General features: G+C 44.5%; 2 protein-coding genes across 5 annotated transcripts in view; one reads left to right on the top strand and one right to left on the bottom strand.

The window, feature by feature from the left end:
• LIN54 (lin-54 DREAM MuvB core complex component) overlaps positions 1-6,738 on the bottom strand; it is a 39,968-nt gene extending 33,230 nt beyond the window's left edge. For all 4 annotated transcript variants that reach the window (XM_066186592.1, XM_066186593.1, XM_066186594.1 and 1 more), the window contains exon 1: positions 6,489-6,738. The gene's annotated coding sequence lies outside the window, so the exon portion shown is untranslated. The remainder of the gene's footprint in view (positions 1-6,488) is intronic.
• A 147-nt stretch (positions 6,739-6,885) lies between these two features.
• Positions 6,886-15,716, top strand: COPS4 (COP9 signalosome subunit 4). Its single transcript, XM_066186597.1, has 10 exons — positions 6,886-7,053; positions 8,109-8,188; positions 8,931-9,082; positions 10,089-10,192; positions 10,945-11,098; positions 12,211-12,361; positions 12,679-12,849; positions 14,120-14,235; positions 14,589-14,673; positions 15,176-15,716. The coding sequence occupies exons 1-10, from the start codon at positions 6,977-6,979 to the stop codon at positions 15,307-15,309; spliced, it is 1,224 nt and encodes a 407-aa protein (XP_066042694.1). The 5' UTR covers positions 6,886-6,976; the 3' UTR covers positions 15,310-15,716.
• The last annotated feature ends 1,830 nt before the right edge of the window (positions 15,717-17,546 follow it).

Below are 17,546 nucleotides of genomic sequence, written 5' to 3'. Positions count from 1 at the left end.
TCACTCTCTGGGGGAAGAACCCTTTCCTAATAGCCACCTAAACCAGCACCAGGCTTTGAGAAAAGCCTCAAACCTGTCCTTACAGGACACCCTTCCAAATTTGATTTCCATGGCAAACACGCTCAAGCGGCAGTTGGACAAGTCACCACTACACTGTCTGAGTTGATAGAGATCCAGAATGTTCATCTCCTTCTCAGAATTACTAAGTGAAGAAACAATAGTATGCAAAGCCTTAACTGTATTTTTCCATGGAAAAAAGTTGCTTGGCTTTTTTTTTTTTTTTTAATGTAGCAAGATCCAGCTCTTTCCTACATCTAAAACCAATTTGTATATACAAGAAGCTTTTTCCAACTGTCATTTCATACTTGTGAGGACTGGCGATGAACAGTGATGAACATATGACAGGACACTGGAGCTTGGCAGGTTCTCTGTGTGACTCAGCTGCCCCAGTTCATCACTACACAGTGAACAGTGCCCACAGAGCTGGACACACCTGAACCACAGGCTGTCGCCCTGTAAATTCTCCCACACACCCAAACAGCTCTGTGTCAAACTGTACAGTCTACTGAAACCAACCCAGCAGCAGCAACAGAACTTGAAAATAACGATGGGATGTCTTTCTGCAAAATTCTATACTATCTCCATTTATCAACGGCACTAAGAATTTTTTAAGGAATCTAGGACATCCAACTCGTCAAAACCTTTTATTCAACCTATCTCTTTTTGCTGACGTAACACCAAAACTCACCTTCTTGTTCAACAAAGAACGAGCTCTTATTCTTCCCAATCACTCCAGAAGCAATGGTAAAAATTCACAAGCAGCCTCCCTCTTGCCTATTTTCTGCTTCTCTCCTGGGGAAATACACATTTTTTTTTTTTTGTCCACAAGAAACAGGAGCAACAAACTTTGCCAGTATTATTGAGTGCAAAACTGACTACAGCCTTGCTGGTCATTCCAGGGTAGCCAGTTCACAGCACTGGCATCAAAACTAATCTCTGCAAATGGAAAAACACCCACTGGTCATTTAATGGGCCAGGCATTCTCCCAGCAAAGAGAAAACTTATTTTAGGAAAAGATCAATGCATAACAGCACAAGGTTCATAGTTCCCAGAGATTCTTGACTGCTTGCTAGTGCAAGGGATTTAGAACACCTACCTATGCAAAGTAGAATCAAATTACAGTTTAGAAAGTGAAGGTCACTTGTTTGCCCAAGTTGATATCAAGGGGAAAACAAATAAATCTTAGAGAAACAAATCCTTTTATTGGGTCATTTTATAAGTAAAACAAACTAAAGAGCAGGCTAGGTAATCTCTTTGTTTGCTCTCATCCCTTTTTGATAAATACAAACAAGCACATCAACTGTTCCAGACAACTGAAATTCATGAAGAGCAGCACAAAAAAAAGTAGGAAATGCAGTTCTTAAGAAACTACTGACACCAGACATGCCTGCATCCATTTGTTAGAAAAGCCTCCACAGAAGTATATGCATAATCAAGACTCACCCTGCTCTGCTGGCATATTGTTAAATGAAAGAGCACAACTGCACGTAGGTGATCTTGCTGTACTACAATTCTCCTAATTAATTGCCATTCTTCAATTTTGCTATTTTTTTCAATAATGGGGGAAATAGTGCCATTCTTTTTAGGCATTCCCCATCTCCTTGCTCTCTCTGACACTCTGTTTTGTCTCTAAAATTGAAAAGTTTGTTTTGTCATAAAGCAAAGAACTACAAAATCACTCAGCACTGTTTTTTCAACAGAGAGGCTTTTGTTTAATCTCACTGAGCTAGAGATGCTTTAACAAAATGCGTGTCATGAAACCAGAAAACGATGAATCCATGAGGAAGCTATGATTAACAAGGGTAAGCGGAAAAATTAATCATCTAAGACTGCAAACTCACCATGTTTGCATATGTAATAGCAGAGTAAAAGCAAATAGCTTTAACATAGTAACAAAATATGTATGCGGAACACAGACAAAATAATTTCTTCTCTTCCCTAATCCCCACATAAGACAGGTCATGGAGGCAGTTTGTCTGCATGCTTCCCAAAGGATCATGGCTCTAGGTTTATCAAATACAATACCAATGGCAAACCATAACAAGGAAAAAAAGCCAACCTCACTCCTTATCAAATGCTGAATACATAACCAGGGTAAGTATCCAGTCTTTTTTCACATGGTTGCAAGGAATACTTAAGAAAATACCAGGTGTTCCTCTACCACAAATTAACCATCTATAATCACAAAATAGTTCCCAAGGCAACCATAATTCCCTCAACCAACGCACACCATTCCCTCCCCATTACCCTACATTCTGCTAAGTGAGTGATCACTGCCTGAGACACCACACAAACAACTGTGTCCAGCAGATCAGAAGAATGGGCAAGGTACGCAAATTAGCAACTCCTACCTGTTTAAACTGACACTTGTCAAGTGATACGTACATGAGAATTTTATATTACACAGTTGAGGTGTTTTTTATTTTTTTATTTATTTTTTTTTTCCATGGGAAGATTGCTTAAGCTCATGTTTCCACAGCCATGTTTATGACAGAGGTGCTAGCTGGTTTCTTTTTAAGACTGGACAGAGGAAAAGAAACAACAAACCAACTAACCTCTTGTCCACACAGCAGTTATGAGGAGATCCTTCTTCTCTTGGCAAGTTCTGAGTAATTTATGCTTCCATTATAATTTTAAAAGGAAAAGCAAAATCTAAAAAACCTTATATGCCAACAAACTGATAATTATACACTAATAAAACAAGCACCTGCTACAATTTTATAGGATTTAGTGAGAACAATATCCTAGCAATACCTTTATTGCACTGTTATTTCAAACAGCATCATTTGCTACTTTGTGTGTACATGAGCAGCAGTATTACTTTCCCTATATTTCAATTCCCTGTGTGTATTAAGCCAGCACTGCTGTTAAAGGTCTCCTGTCCACCCTTGGCATCTGCCTTTTTGTTTCCATATGTTTTCCCTCCTTGTGCTAGCAAACATCTGGATAACTGCAAGAGCAGCCCAGATGAAGAGCCAGGCAGGCCACTGGTGTTCAAGCCAGGAAGAAAACTACTCCAGAAAGCAGTAAGCAAATTCTGGTGAGTCAGTGTGCTGAGACAGCTCTGTTCAAAGTCTGCGAGCACCAGAGCAGCACCAAGGGATCACACCTGAAAGACTTTTCACAGAAACAAGAGTTTCACCCAAGGAAGACTACTTCTTGAGCCTGTAACAGAAACTGCTGTTATTCCAAAGGAATAAAAACCCTGTAACAGTCAGTCCCTAAAGATGGGGATTCACTGTGTACCTAGAACTCATACAACAGATCAAAGCAGAGGCCAGCACTGAGGGGATAACTCTCACGTGGGCAGCAACACATGCAATGGCAGAAGGATGGCTTCTTGAAGGGCAGTGATGCACAAATTAAGGAGCTACCAATCTACATCCAGGTCGGGAACATGGGAATCTCTCACATCACGTAGCTTTGTGCCCCATGACCAATCAAGGGATTATTCTGTTAGTCTCCCTCTTTCTTGTGCAAGAACATTCTTTTCCAGAGTTCTAACGTTGTCAGGTGAGCAAGCCTAGTCACAGGCTGTACTGAAACCCACATGCTGCTGGATCAGCTTTCTGAGCAACTGAGGAAACCAAGCTTTGGAAACATAAGGCCTGGCAAAACACAAACCTTCGAAACAAGAATTCAAGAAACATTTACCACTTCTCTTTGGCAGCTCCTGAAACTAAGAATAATGATAAAAACCAAAAGAATCCTGAGTTTATCTCCTAGGTACTTGCTATGAAGGGCCCCACCACACCCTGGTGCTGCTGCAGTGTACAACCCCTGCAGGACATTAGGATGTGCTTCTCACAGCATGGGGCAAAGAAAGCGCTACCTCTGTAGCACAGATAAAGAACAAAAGCACAAACACACTAAGTGACAGATAAGGAACCACAGTTTGCTGCTGAAGCAGAAATCAAAGCAAAACCACCCCAATCTCCCTTAGTTCCCTCTGCAAACATTTTTCAAACAAGTGTGAAGGAAAAGAACCTAAGGGTCTCTGACAGTTTTTCCAAATCTAAAATAAAAGATACTGCAGTGTGTGAGATAACAATATCTCTAAGGCTGAATTCTGACAGCACTCTTCATCAACATCCTTATTCACCTGCGGTTAGCAGATACTCCACCTGAAAGCATTTATAACTTCTCAAGAATTCAGACTGAACTGTTCAGAGCATTCAGTTACAAACGATCCGAGGTGGACATAACCAGAGTGCGCGCAAACCAAACATCAGCAGATAGTTCTTGATACATAAATTGAACAAGCAACCTTGCATAACGAACTGCTGAATCTTACCCCATCACAACCAGCATGAAGTACTTTTTTAACCCATTAGGGAAGCTGGGCTGTGTTTTCTAACACACTCTCCAAGGCAGCCTGTAAGATTGCTTGGCCTACAAAGCAATAGGGCACACATCTCTCTTTAGGCTGGTGCAACTCTGTACAAGGCATGTAACTAACACGTAACTCAGTGGCAGATAAGTCAACTGGATGCCACGACAAATGATAATTTAAAAAGAAAAAAAGACAAGTCTAATGCATTTTCTTTTTACAAAAAGATTCCAATCACAGAAGAAATATATTCAGGTGATAATCCACTATTCTTCTTGCCTCCAATAAGCCAAAACCTATTGTGAAGAAGGTAACCCCATACCCAAGGAGTGAGTAACCTGTTTGCTCTTGCAAGCTTCATGTAAACATTGCAAAGGATATTTCCCTATATTCGGTATTTCCTTCAGTAACTGTAATATATGTCAAGGAACTGTTCAGAAGGATGAAACTAATGCAAGGTGATTTAAATATCTGTCCTTTCCTCACCTGACATCTTAAGTCTGAGAGCTTTCCTCCTGCTTACAGTATATTCCAGCGGACAGTTTCATATGCTCTCAGTGCCACAGGGCTTTCCAGAACACAAATCCTCGATATCTAGCATTGCATAATTAGTACATGACGTGCCTCAAAGTCAAGGCCACAGATAATTAAAAACACATTCTGAATACTGATATACCTCATAACAAGCAAGATGGTGACAAGAAAAGCTGTGACTGTCTCAAAAGATGGTCTGGCTACATTCACAGAATCACAGAATTGTTAGGTTTGAAAGGCACCTCTGGAGATGATCCAGTCCTGCCTCACTGACAAGACAGGGCCACTAGGAGCAGGTGACACAGGGCCACGGTCAGGTGGGTTTCAAGTGCCTCCAGAGAAGGAGACTCCACAACCTCCCTGAGCAGCTTGTCCCAGGGCTCTGCCACCCTCAAAATAAAGCTCTTCCTCATGTTGGGGTGAAACTTCTTGTATTTTTGCTTCTGGCCATTTATCCATATCCTGTTGCTGAGCACCACCAAAAACTCTGCCACCATCCTCTTGGCACACGCTTTTGAGATATTTATATGCATTAATGACATCAGTCTTCTCTTCTCTAGACTAAACAAGCCCAGCTCACATAGTGAGCTCTCATACGAGAGATGCTCCAGACCTCTCATCATCTTCGTGGCCTGCACTGGACCCTCCCCAGCATCTCTTTGTTTTTCTTGCACTGAGGAGGCGAGACCCGGACACATCGCACCGGAGCTGGGGGCTGTCCCCAGCGGGGCAGCGCACGCCCCGGCACCGGCGAGAGCTGAGGCAGCGCCGCACCCGCTCCGCGGGGCAGAGCCGGGGCGAGCATCCCGCTGACACAGCCGGGACGACCTCACCCCCCCGGGGCCGTGCCCAGCGGCTGCCGGGGGCGGCCCGCTCTTCTCGAACGGCGCATACCGGCGAGCAGCCCGGGCCCCGCAGCCGCCCGACGCGCTGTCCCCGGGCCGGGGCAGCCGGGCCCCGCCGCACCGGGCCCGGCGCGACGAGCCCCGGCGGCGGCCGGCCCCGCGCGGTGCCGCCAGGGCGGCCGCTCCCCCCGCGCCCCCCGGGCCGGCTCTCACCTCGCGGGGGCGGCCCGGGCCCGTCAGCGCCGGCGGCCGCCGCCGTATTTCGAAAGATCCGCCATTTTCAGCCCGTCACCGCCGCTCCCGCCCCCGCCGCACCTGCCCCCGCCGCCCCGCCCCGGCGCCGCCCCCGAGCCGCCAACCCCAACCCCTTCCGCACCGGCGACTCCCGCGCAGACCCCGCTCCGAGGGGGAGCCTCGCCGCGCCGAGGGGCCGCCGTGACCCCGCCGCTCCGCCGCGGCTCCGGGCGCAGCTGACCCCGGCGAGCGGCGGGGAGGGGACGCGCCGGGCGGGCGGGCACCCCCGCGGCGGAGCGGCGGCCGGGACCGACCGTCCGCGCCATCCCGGAGAGGCCGGCGGGGCCAGCCGGGAGCCTGGCCCGCCGCGGGGAGAGCGCCCGGCGAGGCCGGGCCTGTTCTTTCCCGGCGGGAGGTGGCTGTCAGCCGTGCCCGCACCCCCTTCCCTGTCCTCCCGCCGCCGCTTTCCCGCCCCTCGCACTCACCGGGCGGGCGGGCGCTGTCCTTCTTTCTCCGCTAGCGATGCCTCTCGCCGGTGCCGGCGCCCCCCGGTGCCGCTCCCGGCGGCCGCGGCGGCGGCGGCCGCGCCCGCGCCGATCCCGCCGCCGCGTTTGTTCAAAATCACGCGCCCCGCGCCATTCCCCCGCCGCATCCCATAATACCGCGCCGCCCTGGCAACCGCCGGCGCAGCGCCCCGCGCTTCCGGGACCGCCCCGCCCCGCCGTCCGCTTCCGGGCCACGCGCGGGCGCCACCCGTGGCGGAGGCGGCGGCGGCGGTCGGGCGTTGTCCCAGCGGCGGTGTAAATCCCGAGGGATCTCCCCGTGGGATATCCTCCCCAGGCCGGCCGTGCCCGCGGGCCCGGCCCGCCCGCGCCCCCTCCCGCGGCCCGCGCGCGCTCCCCCGTCACGTGACACCCCCCCGCTCCCGCCAGCGCGCGCGGCTCCATGGTGGGAGGAGGAGGAGGCTCCCAAGATGGCGGCGGGCGCGGTGAGGCAGGACCTGGCGCAGCTGATGAACTCCAGCGGCTCCCACAAGGACCTGGCGGGAAAGTGAGTTGCCGGGCGCCGCCGCCGCCTCTCCGCCTTGGGGCGAGCGGTGCGAGCCGCCTGCGGGGTGAGGGGGCGCCCTGCGCTGCGAGGGAGGGGTCGTGCCCAGCGGCCGCGTTTCTTCCAGTAAAAAGCAGACGGAAAGGTTTCATCTCATGGTTGTGTAGGCTTTTTGTTCACGGGCTCCTGCGTGTCCGCTCGGCCCCCTTCAGGGCTCGACTGCTGCCCTCCCAGCGAGAGGCCGGGGAGTTTGTTTTCCTCCGCTGCCGTGGATATGTCAGAGACTCCCTTATTGTTAATAATAATTATTACCGTTTTCATTAGGTGTGTGTTTTGGAGGGTTGAGCTTCTCGTGGCGCGATGTGTCACACTGGTTTTCACTCCGAGAGTCCAGTCAGATGCGGATCTGTCACCTGGAATTCTCTGACTCCCTGTCCAGCTGCTTGTGTTCTAGAGGGGCTGTGCCACTTTCAGGATTTTTGTGTAAAGCTTTGGAGATTTTCCCCTCAAAATGAAGCTTCCACGGGGATGTAATATTTCACCAGTACCGTACACAGTAAGGCAAAGTTTCATTAGCTTGCTGAAACAAGAATAGAGAACTTGCTATTTTTTGCAGGAATAAACGCCTGAAAATACATAGAGTGCGCCTGTGTTGGTGTCAAGTGGCTGTTCCTCAGTCACACTGAATGTGGCATTTTGAATGTTTGACTACCTCAATCAATCTATGAGCAATACAGTTTTCATTACTTTTTCTATGCACTATCCTGGGCATTTAATTATTTTTAATATTTTAAACTTCCAAAATTGCACACATAAGTTTTTAGATAACAAAATGATGAGCTCTGTTATCTGAGAATCTCATCCTGGGATTTAAGAAGGGCCAGGTACCAATTCCAGGTGAATGTTCATGACACTTGGGAACAAACTGGAGAATTGCCACCTCAAGGTATAGAAAACATGAGCAAAAACAGGGCTCTGACATAGGAAGTAATCAGAGAGCAGAAGTTCTCAGTGAAAAAATGTGTGATTTTTAACCTTTTAAATTTATTTACGGACAGGTACCGTCAAATATTGGAAAAAGCCATTCAGCTGTCGGGTGTGGAACAGCTTGAAGCTCTGAAAGCTTTTGTAGAAGCAAGTAAGTGCATCTGCTAGAAGTGGTTGGGCACTGAGTGAAAGCCAGAGGTCTGTGGGGCTGTGTGTGTGTTTGTTAGCTCTACGAGAGGCTGTGTAAATGCAGTACATTTCTGTCCTGTTGAAACTCGGACACAGCAGGAAGAGGAACCCTCATCACCACGTTCAGAAGTGAGGAGGGAATGGATTTGTGAGCTTTGTGGTTATTGAAGCTTTCCAACCTGTCAGCACTGGAAGGTGAAAACAAAGCAGTCTCTGCTGGGTGCTGAAGTTGGTACTGGATGCCAAGTGAACTGACAGCCTCCTTCTTCACCCATCTGTAAAACTGCCAAGAAATTGTTAGGGTTTGTTTTTTTTTTTTTTTTTTTTTTTGTGTTGTACTGGGTGCTTGGCTTCTTGAACATCTCTGTAAATTATATCTGCTGTAATGTTTTTAAAGTTGAGATTTAGCCCAAACAAGTGTTTTGTCCAAGATATATCAGCAAGTGAGAACTATAAATCAACGTGAAAAATTCATTTATTATCTGTCAGGGGTTAGAACTCTGGTGACCTCTAGTGTAAACAGTTTCTGAAAGAAAAACACACCTTTATTTAAAAAAAAAGAAAATAAATCCCCTTCACTTACTTGCATATAGTTTTTAGAATTGAAATATTCAAATTTAATGTAAAAGCAAATTATGACCTGTAGTGAAGACACCGAAAAACACATCTGTTCTGTGTTTTTATTCTGTGCATCTCTGAACCAGTGGTGAATGAGAATGTCAGTCTGGTGATCTCACGGCAGCTGCTGACAGACTTCTGCACACATCTTCCCAGTCTCCCTGACAGCACAGCCAAAGAAATTTACCACTTCACCTTGGAAAAGATACAGCCCAGAGTTATTTCATTTGAAGAACAGGTGAGAGATCAGTGATGAGGGGGGTTTTGGCTTCTGGTTTTGGCTTTAGTTTTTCCCCTCCTTGTATGCTGACTATTTCAAGCCTTTCAAAAAGCTGTTAAAAGAACAGATATTCCTGCTTAGAGTCCAGATTTCCAGTCCTGTACAGTGAAAATCTGAGCTAAATGCAGAGAGCACTTAGGACAGTGCGAAGATTACAGACTGTCACTTTCATCATGATGATGGACACCTAATTCCTCTGCTACCAGTAATTGGCTTGTTACAGTGAAACAATCCTTGAGCCCCTGGAGGTGTCTAGAGAGACAGACTGCTACTCCTTTTGTTGCCTTTTATGGGGTGGTGTGAAGAACATGTACCTTGAAAAATAGCTTTTGTTTCAGAATAGATACATTTTCTCTGTGTGTTTATTTTAGCCATAATCATTTTACCAGGAAGAAATATTTTCTTGAAATCCTAAAATTCTCCTTAACTACTGAATATGCTGCTCTGCTTGTTCAGTTCAGTTCTGTGTTTTGTTGAATGAATGTGCAGTATCATCTGAGAGTTCTTAGGGAAGTTGTTTATATATAAAGCCCTTAGGATCTAGTATTGGAGTCGAAAGTCAAGGCAGTTTCTGCCACGATTTTTATTTGCTTCTCTTTATCTTTAGTCTTTTTATGCAGCTTTTACTCTGAACTGAACATGCTTGCATGCATCATGATTATGCATAAATTAAATCCAATACATCAGATTCTTTCTTTTTGTTTTTACCCACACTTACGGTTAAAACCCCAGGTTGTAAACATTAACACTTTACCTGCTGACAGCCACTCTCCAAAGCAGAAGTTTCTTCATTAGGATCTCATCACAGATCACCCCGTTCCTACCTCACAGGCATAATATGAGGTGTAGCTGCAAGAAATGGCTTGTGACTCTTGGTGCTCCAGTTCTTGAAAGACTTGTTTTCATCTTTTTAAAAGCTTTATAAATGGTGCCTACTTTTGCTGTTGATTTTATTGTTCTTCAGGTGGCTTCAATAAGGCAACATCTTGCATCAATCTATGAGAAAGAAGAAGACTGGAGAAATGCAGCACAAGTGTTGGTGGGGATCCCTTTGGAAACAGGGCAAAAGTATGTTGCACCCAGTTCTGTGCTGCTATCTGTACCTGCTCTCTCTGTACTGAACTAGACCAGCAAGTGAGAATTTTGGGGTTTGCTGCACCAGAAGTTACCCACTATTAATTAGTCTTGTTGATAAGCAAGTCTTTTAAATAGTATTTTGTAGAAATGTTCCTAGGGTTATTGAAAGGTCCTTGAGAGGTGGCAGTTTTTTGATGTGTCCACCTTCTCAGTTCAAAATGAAGACCTAGTTTGAAAGTGGATATTAACAGATGCAGCTGGGGATTCTTTTGTGTGTTCGTTAGGTGGGGTTTTAGTTTGGTTGATTTGAGTTTTTTAGATGTAGAACCTTTGCTGTTACTTTTCTCTGACAGTCCTTTCCCCTTTCTCAGTTTGCACATAGGAATTGCTGTAGGTTTTGCCCATTTAGCACCTATTCGTTGCACTGCAAGGTTGATTCTTAAGTAGCTCACCACTGGTGGCAAACTTCCAGTCCACAAAAAACAGATTATGAGAGTGTACATTTGTGTCTTGGTGAGCAGCATTATTTCTACTGGTGTTTGCAGGAGCCAGTTCTGTACTGGCATTCATCTCAAATATCCTTACTCTGTACAGAAAGCACTAATTTGGTAGTAGGGAAGAAGAAAGCAGGGTAAAGCAGATGTTGCCAAGTGCTTAAGAATCATAACAAATGTTAAGAGCAGCTAAGAGCAAAGGTAGTTCTGGAGCAACTCTGAGCGCTTGCTTTTTTCTTTCCCCTTCAGGCAGTACAATGTAGATTATAAACTGGAGACCTACCTGAAGATTGCCAGGCTGTATCTGGAGGATGATGACCCAGTTCAAGCAGAAGCTTACATCAATCGAGCTTCCCTGCTTCAGAATGAATCAACTAATGAACAGCTGCAAATCCATTACAAGGTTGTCTAACCTGCTTTATTGCTTTCTCTTTCTAAAGGGAGACAGTTCCACATTGAGATGTTTTAATGCACTGCCACTAAAACTTTCATCATGAGAAAAAAGACAAAGGGAAAAGCTATATGGTTTTGGGAGCTTGAGAGACACATCTTAGCAATAATTAAACCACTTATTCCTTACCATACAGAGATAAGGCTGTAATGGTTCCTTACATGCCAGCTTTATGGATAGAAAATAAAAACTAGGCTAAAAAAATCTGAAATACTGTTGAAAATATTACCTCCACCTTTGTCTGTAAGAGGGGGGAAAATTGCATCCAGTATTAGCGAGTAGAAGTCCTCCCAGCCCCCAGTAATTAAATAATAAGTCCCATAAATAAAAATAGCTTTAAGTCTTAGGTAGCACATTAACTGCTGATATTCCTGCTTTTTTGTGGGTTTACTGTGTATATAGTTCAGACACGAATTTCTCAAACCATTTTAGTAACTGATGAGCAGTGATGATTACAGTGTAACAGAATTGGTCAAGTGTGGTGGTCTTTAAAATTCTGTGACACAAAGCAGATGTGCCACGAGCAGTACCTCAGCATTTGGTGGTTTTTGTTTGTTGGTTTTCCCTTTCCTTTTTTCCTCATCCCATATTACTTTTTGAGGTTTGCACTCAGTTGAAAGTGTAAATATTTTCCGTGGATCTTAGAAAAGCACAAAGGAAGGAAGAAATATCAGGTGGTGTTCCCGTGCTGAAAGGGAAAAGCAAATACTTGAAACATAAATTGCTAAGTGGTAGCTGTCAGTGTCAGTAGTGAAGGGGAAACTCGCACACATACAGTATCGGCTGTACAATATTTCAATTACTTAGGCTCAATACTTGGCTGTTTGACATTTGTAGTGTTTAACACCTGTGCAGTGGTGGGAGATGTCCTTTCAGTTGGTTTCCCTGACACTTTAGCAAGGACTTGACAAGTCAAGCCAATTCTTCGAAGGCACACATTTCCCTGGGAAGCAGAAGAACAATATTTATGGGAGCTATCACTCGACAGTGTGCAATTTTTACACCCCTGTATTATGCAGCCACCTCTGCTGCTTTTCTTTTTCTGAGATATCCTTCCTTTCTAGGTTTGCTATGCTCGGGTGCTTGACTACAGAAGAAAGTTCATTGAGGCTGCCCAAAGGTACAACGAGCTGTCCTACAAGAGCATCGTCCATGAGACTGAGCGGCTGGAGGCATTGAAACATGCATTGCATTGTACTATTTTGGCATCAGCAGGTAAAATACACCTTACATTTTTGCGTAAGGCATTTCCCCTGAAGCAAGTCAGCTTGTGTATTACTTGTATTACTAAGATTTGGGGAGGGATCCAAAGCGGTGAACATGATGTCAGAATTACGTGTTGGCAAACCATTAGCTCAGAGTTGGATTAGTTCAGTGTCTTTGCCTTTGAAAACAACCAGATTCCTTCTTCAGTAGAACTTTGTTGGCTGTTACTTGTCTGCATTGGGGGAAAAATGGAACTTCCTGCTGTTTACCTCTAAGTACTCAGTGTTTTGGTGGTCAGTTTTGAGAATTCCTCTTGACTTCCCTAGGACAACAGCGTTCCCGCATGCTTGCTACTCTCTTCAAGGATGAGAGATGCCAGCAGCTTGCAGCCTATGGGATCTTGGAGAAGATGTATCTTGACAGAATTATCCGTGGAAATCAACTGCAAGAGTTTGCAGCTATGCTAATGCCTCACCAGAAAGCGACTACAGCTGATGGTACACACTTCTCTAAAACCTTGTAATGCTAGGTGTTCATTCATGGGAGTTAGACTTCCCCAATCGGCCAAGAAAATAATTTAGTATTGCTTATATCATTATTTAAGAAATAGTTTTCAGCATGCGTAGTTAGATATTAAAGCTTCTTAGAATCAGTTCATCTTTCTGATTTGCCATTAAGGTTTTGAAATACTTTTCTGGAAGATAATTTGTCACATTTTTTTTCCCTGTCCATGTACAGTCCTCTTCACTGACAACTGCCCAGTGTTTCTAACAGAGTGTGTCTGTCCTCGTGAGGTTAAGAGAAGGGTGCCTAGAAGCCCATGACATGCCATTAATGTAGGCTATAAATGGTCTGTACTGGTGATACATTTGTTGGAACTGCTTCCTGACTTGACAGGAAGGTGGCATAATGAGGGGATGGTTTGGGCCTCACACACGTCTCCACTGACCTGGCACTAAGTCCTGAACCTCTGAACAGTCAGAAAAAATGCCAAGTAATGACTTGACTGGTATCCTAAACACTCTCATCTTAGTTCTCTAGATAGGAGGAATATGGAAGTGAAAAAATAAGCATATAATAAGCATGAAATACCTCTGAATCAGGAAAATCTTCCTAGTGAAAAATAATTGTTAATTAGGAAAAATAAGTAACCATGTACTTGCAGAAGTGAAAACTGGGTTAAAGGTACTTGCTAGCAGTATGCTGCATTCCTTCCCTTGGTCACTTTGTTTTTTATTTCTAACCTGTACTGTTTGTCCTTAAAGAATGCAGGTTAGCTGGTGTTTAATAATGTGCTTATCTTCAGCTAGAGGTTAAGGGGCAAATGAGTTATACTGTTGAAAACTGTTCAGTCAGGGAGACATCAGATAAAGGTTTATCACGAGCAGAGTAAGAGAGAGGTTAATTGTACCCCTGAGAGCCATAGTGAATAATAAGGAAACCCCCAATGGTCCTTCCATTTGTCAAGCTAGGATCACAGGAGGTCAAACCCCCTCGATTCAGACAGTAAGTCTTGTAGCATGGGCTCCACTTGATTACTCTAGAAATTAAATAAAGGGTTTATCTATTTTAAAATCAGCCATGTGCCATCCATTTGTTTTTGTCTGCTGTCTCTGAGAGCTTAACAGGGATGCAAGGCAGATGCATTTGGACCTTCTGCATATGTAACGCTTCAGGAAAAAAAAAAAAAAGAGAAGCGTTTTTTCATTTGTTCTACTATATAAACCTTCAATCTTATAGTAATGTTTTTCTCATCTAACCCTGAAGGTTCCAGTATTCTGGACAGAGCTGTTATTGAACACAACTTACTGTCTGCTAGCAAACTTTACAACAACATTACCTTTGAAGAGCTTGGAGCATTACTAGAGATCCCTGCAGCCAAGGTATCCGTTTCCTACCTTTTTTTTTTTTTTTTTAAACAAGGAGCATGAATGGCATGAGAAAATATCTGTGGTAAATATTAGGAAAATCAGTTAAATTTTAGGGAATAATTAAATATTCCATATTACGAGGAGGGTTAAATGTCTAGCACAGAGAATGGGAAGTACACAGTGTGGAATGAACATTAAGATGCCACTGATAGTTTGTCTAATCATTTCACAGTGAGTGCTGTCTGTAGGTTCCTTCCCCCCTTTGTATGGACCTGGTTAAAAATCCATAAGACTGTTAAGTCTGTCTGATGTCTAACTTCTTTGAGAATGGACAAAGTTTCTGACATGTTTCCTTGTTACTCCAGGCAGAGAAGATCGCTTCTCAGATGATAACTGAGGGTCGCATGAATGGATTTATTGATCAGATTGATGGAATCGTTCACTTTGAGAGTAAGTGCAACCACAGTATAATTTATTTTTTTAGCACCTTTCAGAGTGAGCTTTTCGAGGTGGTCCCTGCCCGGGGAAGGAAATTAAGTTTATTAATAATCCCTTCTGCCTGAAGTGAGCTTGCTCATCCTGCTGTAGCCAGGAGGTGGCAGAGTTGGCCACAAGCGACATTCTGGGACGCTTCACCCACTCCCAGCAAAGGGCTTTGCATCCTCTTACCCACGGGAAAGAGTGAATTTATTCCATCAGTCTCCTTCTAGGAACAGGTTCACCAGGAAATTCTTTGCTCAAATCTGCTTCAATGCAGGAGTTAGACTTGTAACAGGCAGCCCAAATAATTGTAGCTTTTGAGTACAGAAGTGATCCTGATGTCACTGCAAGGAAGGGTTCCTCTGAGAGTTAGCAGAGGGTGGTGGCAGAAGGAAGGGTTGCAGCTGACAAGGCAAGGGAATTACTAAGACTGACTTTGTTTGGTATGGGTTGTTTTTTCTTTTCTTTTCAGCTCGTGAGGCTTTGCCGACTTGGGACAAGCAGATTCAGTCGCTGTGTTTCCAGGTGAACAACCTGCTGGAGAAGATCAGTCAGACAGCCCCGGAGTGGACAGCGCAGGCCATGGAGGCACAGATGGCTCAGTGACCAATAGAGGCAGTCACCTGCCTGCTGTGCCGGCAGGGGGAGCCGAGCAGGACTGGGAAACAAACCAACCTTCTGCTTTCACTAAGGCTTAGGACACAGCTGATCCCATGTTTGGTGTGACAGGCTCCCAGTTCTCTGAGCTGAGATTGATGCTCTTGCTGCCTCGGCATTGCACTCTGCTTGTCCTGAAAACTGTTTTCCATTTAAAAGAAGCTGTAATGTCTGCAGCAAGCTTTGGGTTTGGTTTATTTAATTTTATTTTTTCTCCACTGTATTGCTATAGCTTTCTAGCCCATTACTTCCTATGATGCGTGTCCTGCTGTGAAAATAGGAGCACCATGTTTCTTTTAGTTGTAATTATTCTAATAAAGGCTGAGATAAGCCACTTGGTTTAAGTGTTCTAAGAACTTGTGGTTTGGGGTTTTTTGATTCTGTTTTTTTTTTTTTTTTTTCTTAAACAGTAACTTGAAATAAATCAAGTTTTTGTAATTGCATTTTCAGCCACTGAAAATGTTAAATGAAAACCCTTTTTTTTTCTTTGCTTATAAAATGCAAGTCAAGGTGTCATGTGATAAGCAGGATTAACTTTAAATGCTTATGCACAGCAGTGAAGGACAGAAGTGGCCCTTCTGATGTTTATCAGTCTAGGGTTGGGCACTCTTTACCCATCCTTGTACTTTGCCAGATACACACATTTAAAAAACATGACAAATAATTTGGGTCTGCAGAGGCTTCTATCCATGGTTATCTCTCTAGCCTGTTGGAAACTCAATTATCCACTCAATTGCATATGTAGCTGCATACTTTGGATCCATTATATATTTAAATTCTTTAACAGCTTAGAGAAACAAAACCAAGTTGGCTGATGAGGCAAACATCCCTGAAGAAAGGATGTTTCTGGATAAGTTTCTGGATGTCAAGCACATGAGAAACTAATTGCTATTAAATCAAAATCTAAACAGGAACAAGCAGCATGCACACTTGCTATACTTCTATTTGTCACTGTTTCAGGGTGTGTTGGCACTACTACTCAGTAATAAACTGTCGAGTGAGTATAGACCCAATTCTAATGTTCTTTGCTGTGCAAGTACTGCACATCTTAGGACAACGGTATCATAAAAGTAAGAGCAAAGTGATGACATAAATGGTGAGAGTAGGCTGAAGCCTATTTGAGCACCTATTTCCAAGGGCAATTACTTGTAACTTGTTTGAAGTGCTACTGGCTGAGAATTTTCTCTCCCTTCAAGAGAAATGCTGACATAGTTTCTATTAATTTGGAGCCTATTGTTTTTCTTTTTGCTTGTGCTCTGATTGCTGCACAGAGCTCTTCTCCTGGAGCGTGCCCTTTGCAGATGGAGGTGTGCCATGTATGCCATTCAAATATGTTCCCATTTAGGTTATTTGCTGCGTCAGTCTGGTACTTAAAGGAGAATCCAGTCCTAAAAAGCTATACCAGTGTGTGTTCACAGCTGTTTTGTGGACCTTTCTCCCTGTGGGCCAGGGCTGACTTGTGGAAGGCAGTAAACAGTTCTACCGAACCTTTTCTGAAAGGACGGACCTGAAGTGGCCAACTCGAGCCTCAAAGCCAAGATGACTTTTGGTGATGCATATTTCAAGCCACAGACTGATTTATCTGATGGCCCCTGACATAACCCGGATCTAATCTGGGAATGTTGTGGTGAGATAGGGACAGGTGAGGGAAGCAGAGCCACTTCCAGCAAGGATGAACACACAAGGGACAGAACTTGTGGCCTTGACACATGCAGCATTTGGGGTATGTCATGCAACAGGAATGCTATGAAAAGAGAGTGTAATTTTCACATCAGCAGGAAAGATCTGATTTACTAAAGGAAGTACAGTAACCTGCAGAAATTGCTCTTATGTGTTGCCCAGCCCACACTAGAGGCATTACAGAAACCAGTAAAGGGGAATGGCTGGGAACACCTGGTCCAATATGTTAGATATATGCTAAGAGTTTGGAGTGTGGAGAAAGTATGCTCAGTGGTATCAGCCCAGCCCACTGGAGACACAGGTACACGATATACAACACAGACATGGAAGCATTAATGAATGTTTTCTCACAAAATTCCAAATAAGAATATAAATGGGAGGGGCTATACACTGTCTTACTTTGTTCTTATTCTGCAGTTAACAGTTTTAGGTAAGGAAAACCGGATTCACCATTCTCACATCAGATGAGTAGTTAAATGATCTACCAGTTGATCAACAAGTGACTT

Source organism: Chamaea fasciata, unplaced genomic scaffold, assembly GCF_029207755.1.
Source record: "Chamaea fasciata isolate MVZ Bird 193981 ecotype frontalis unplaced genomic scaffold, bChaFas1.0.hap1 SCAF_6, whole genome shotgun sequence".
NCBI classification, from domain to species: Eukaryota; Metazoa; Chordata; class Aves; order Passeriformes; family Sylviidae; genus Chamaea; species Chamaea fasciata.
Note: the sequence above shows the minus strand (reverse complement) of the source record. Positions and strands in the feature narration are given on the sequence as shown.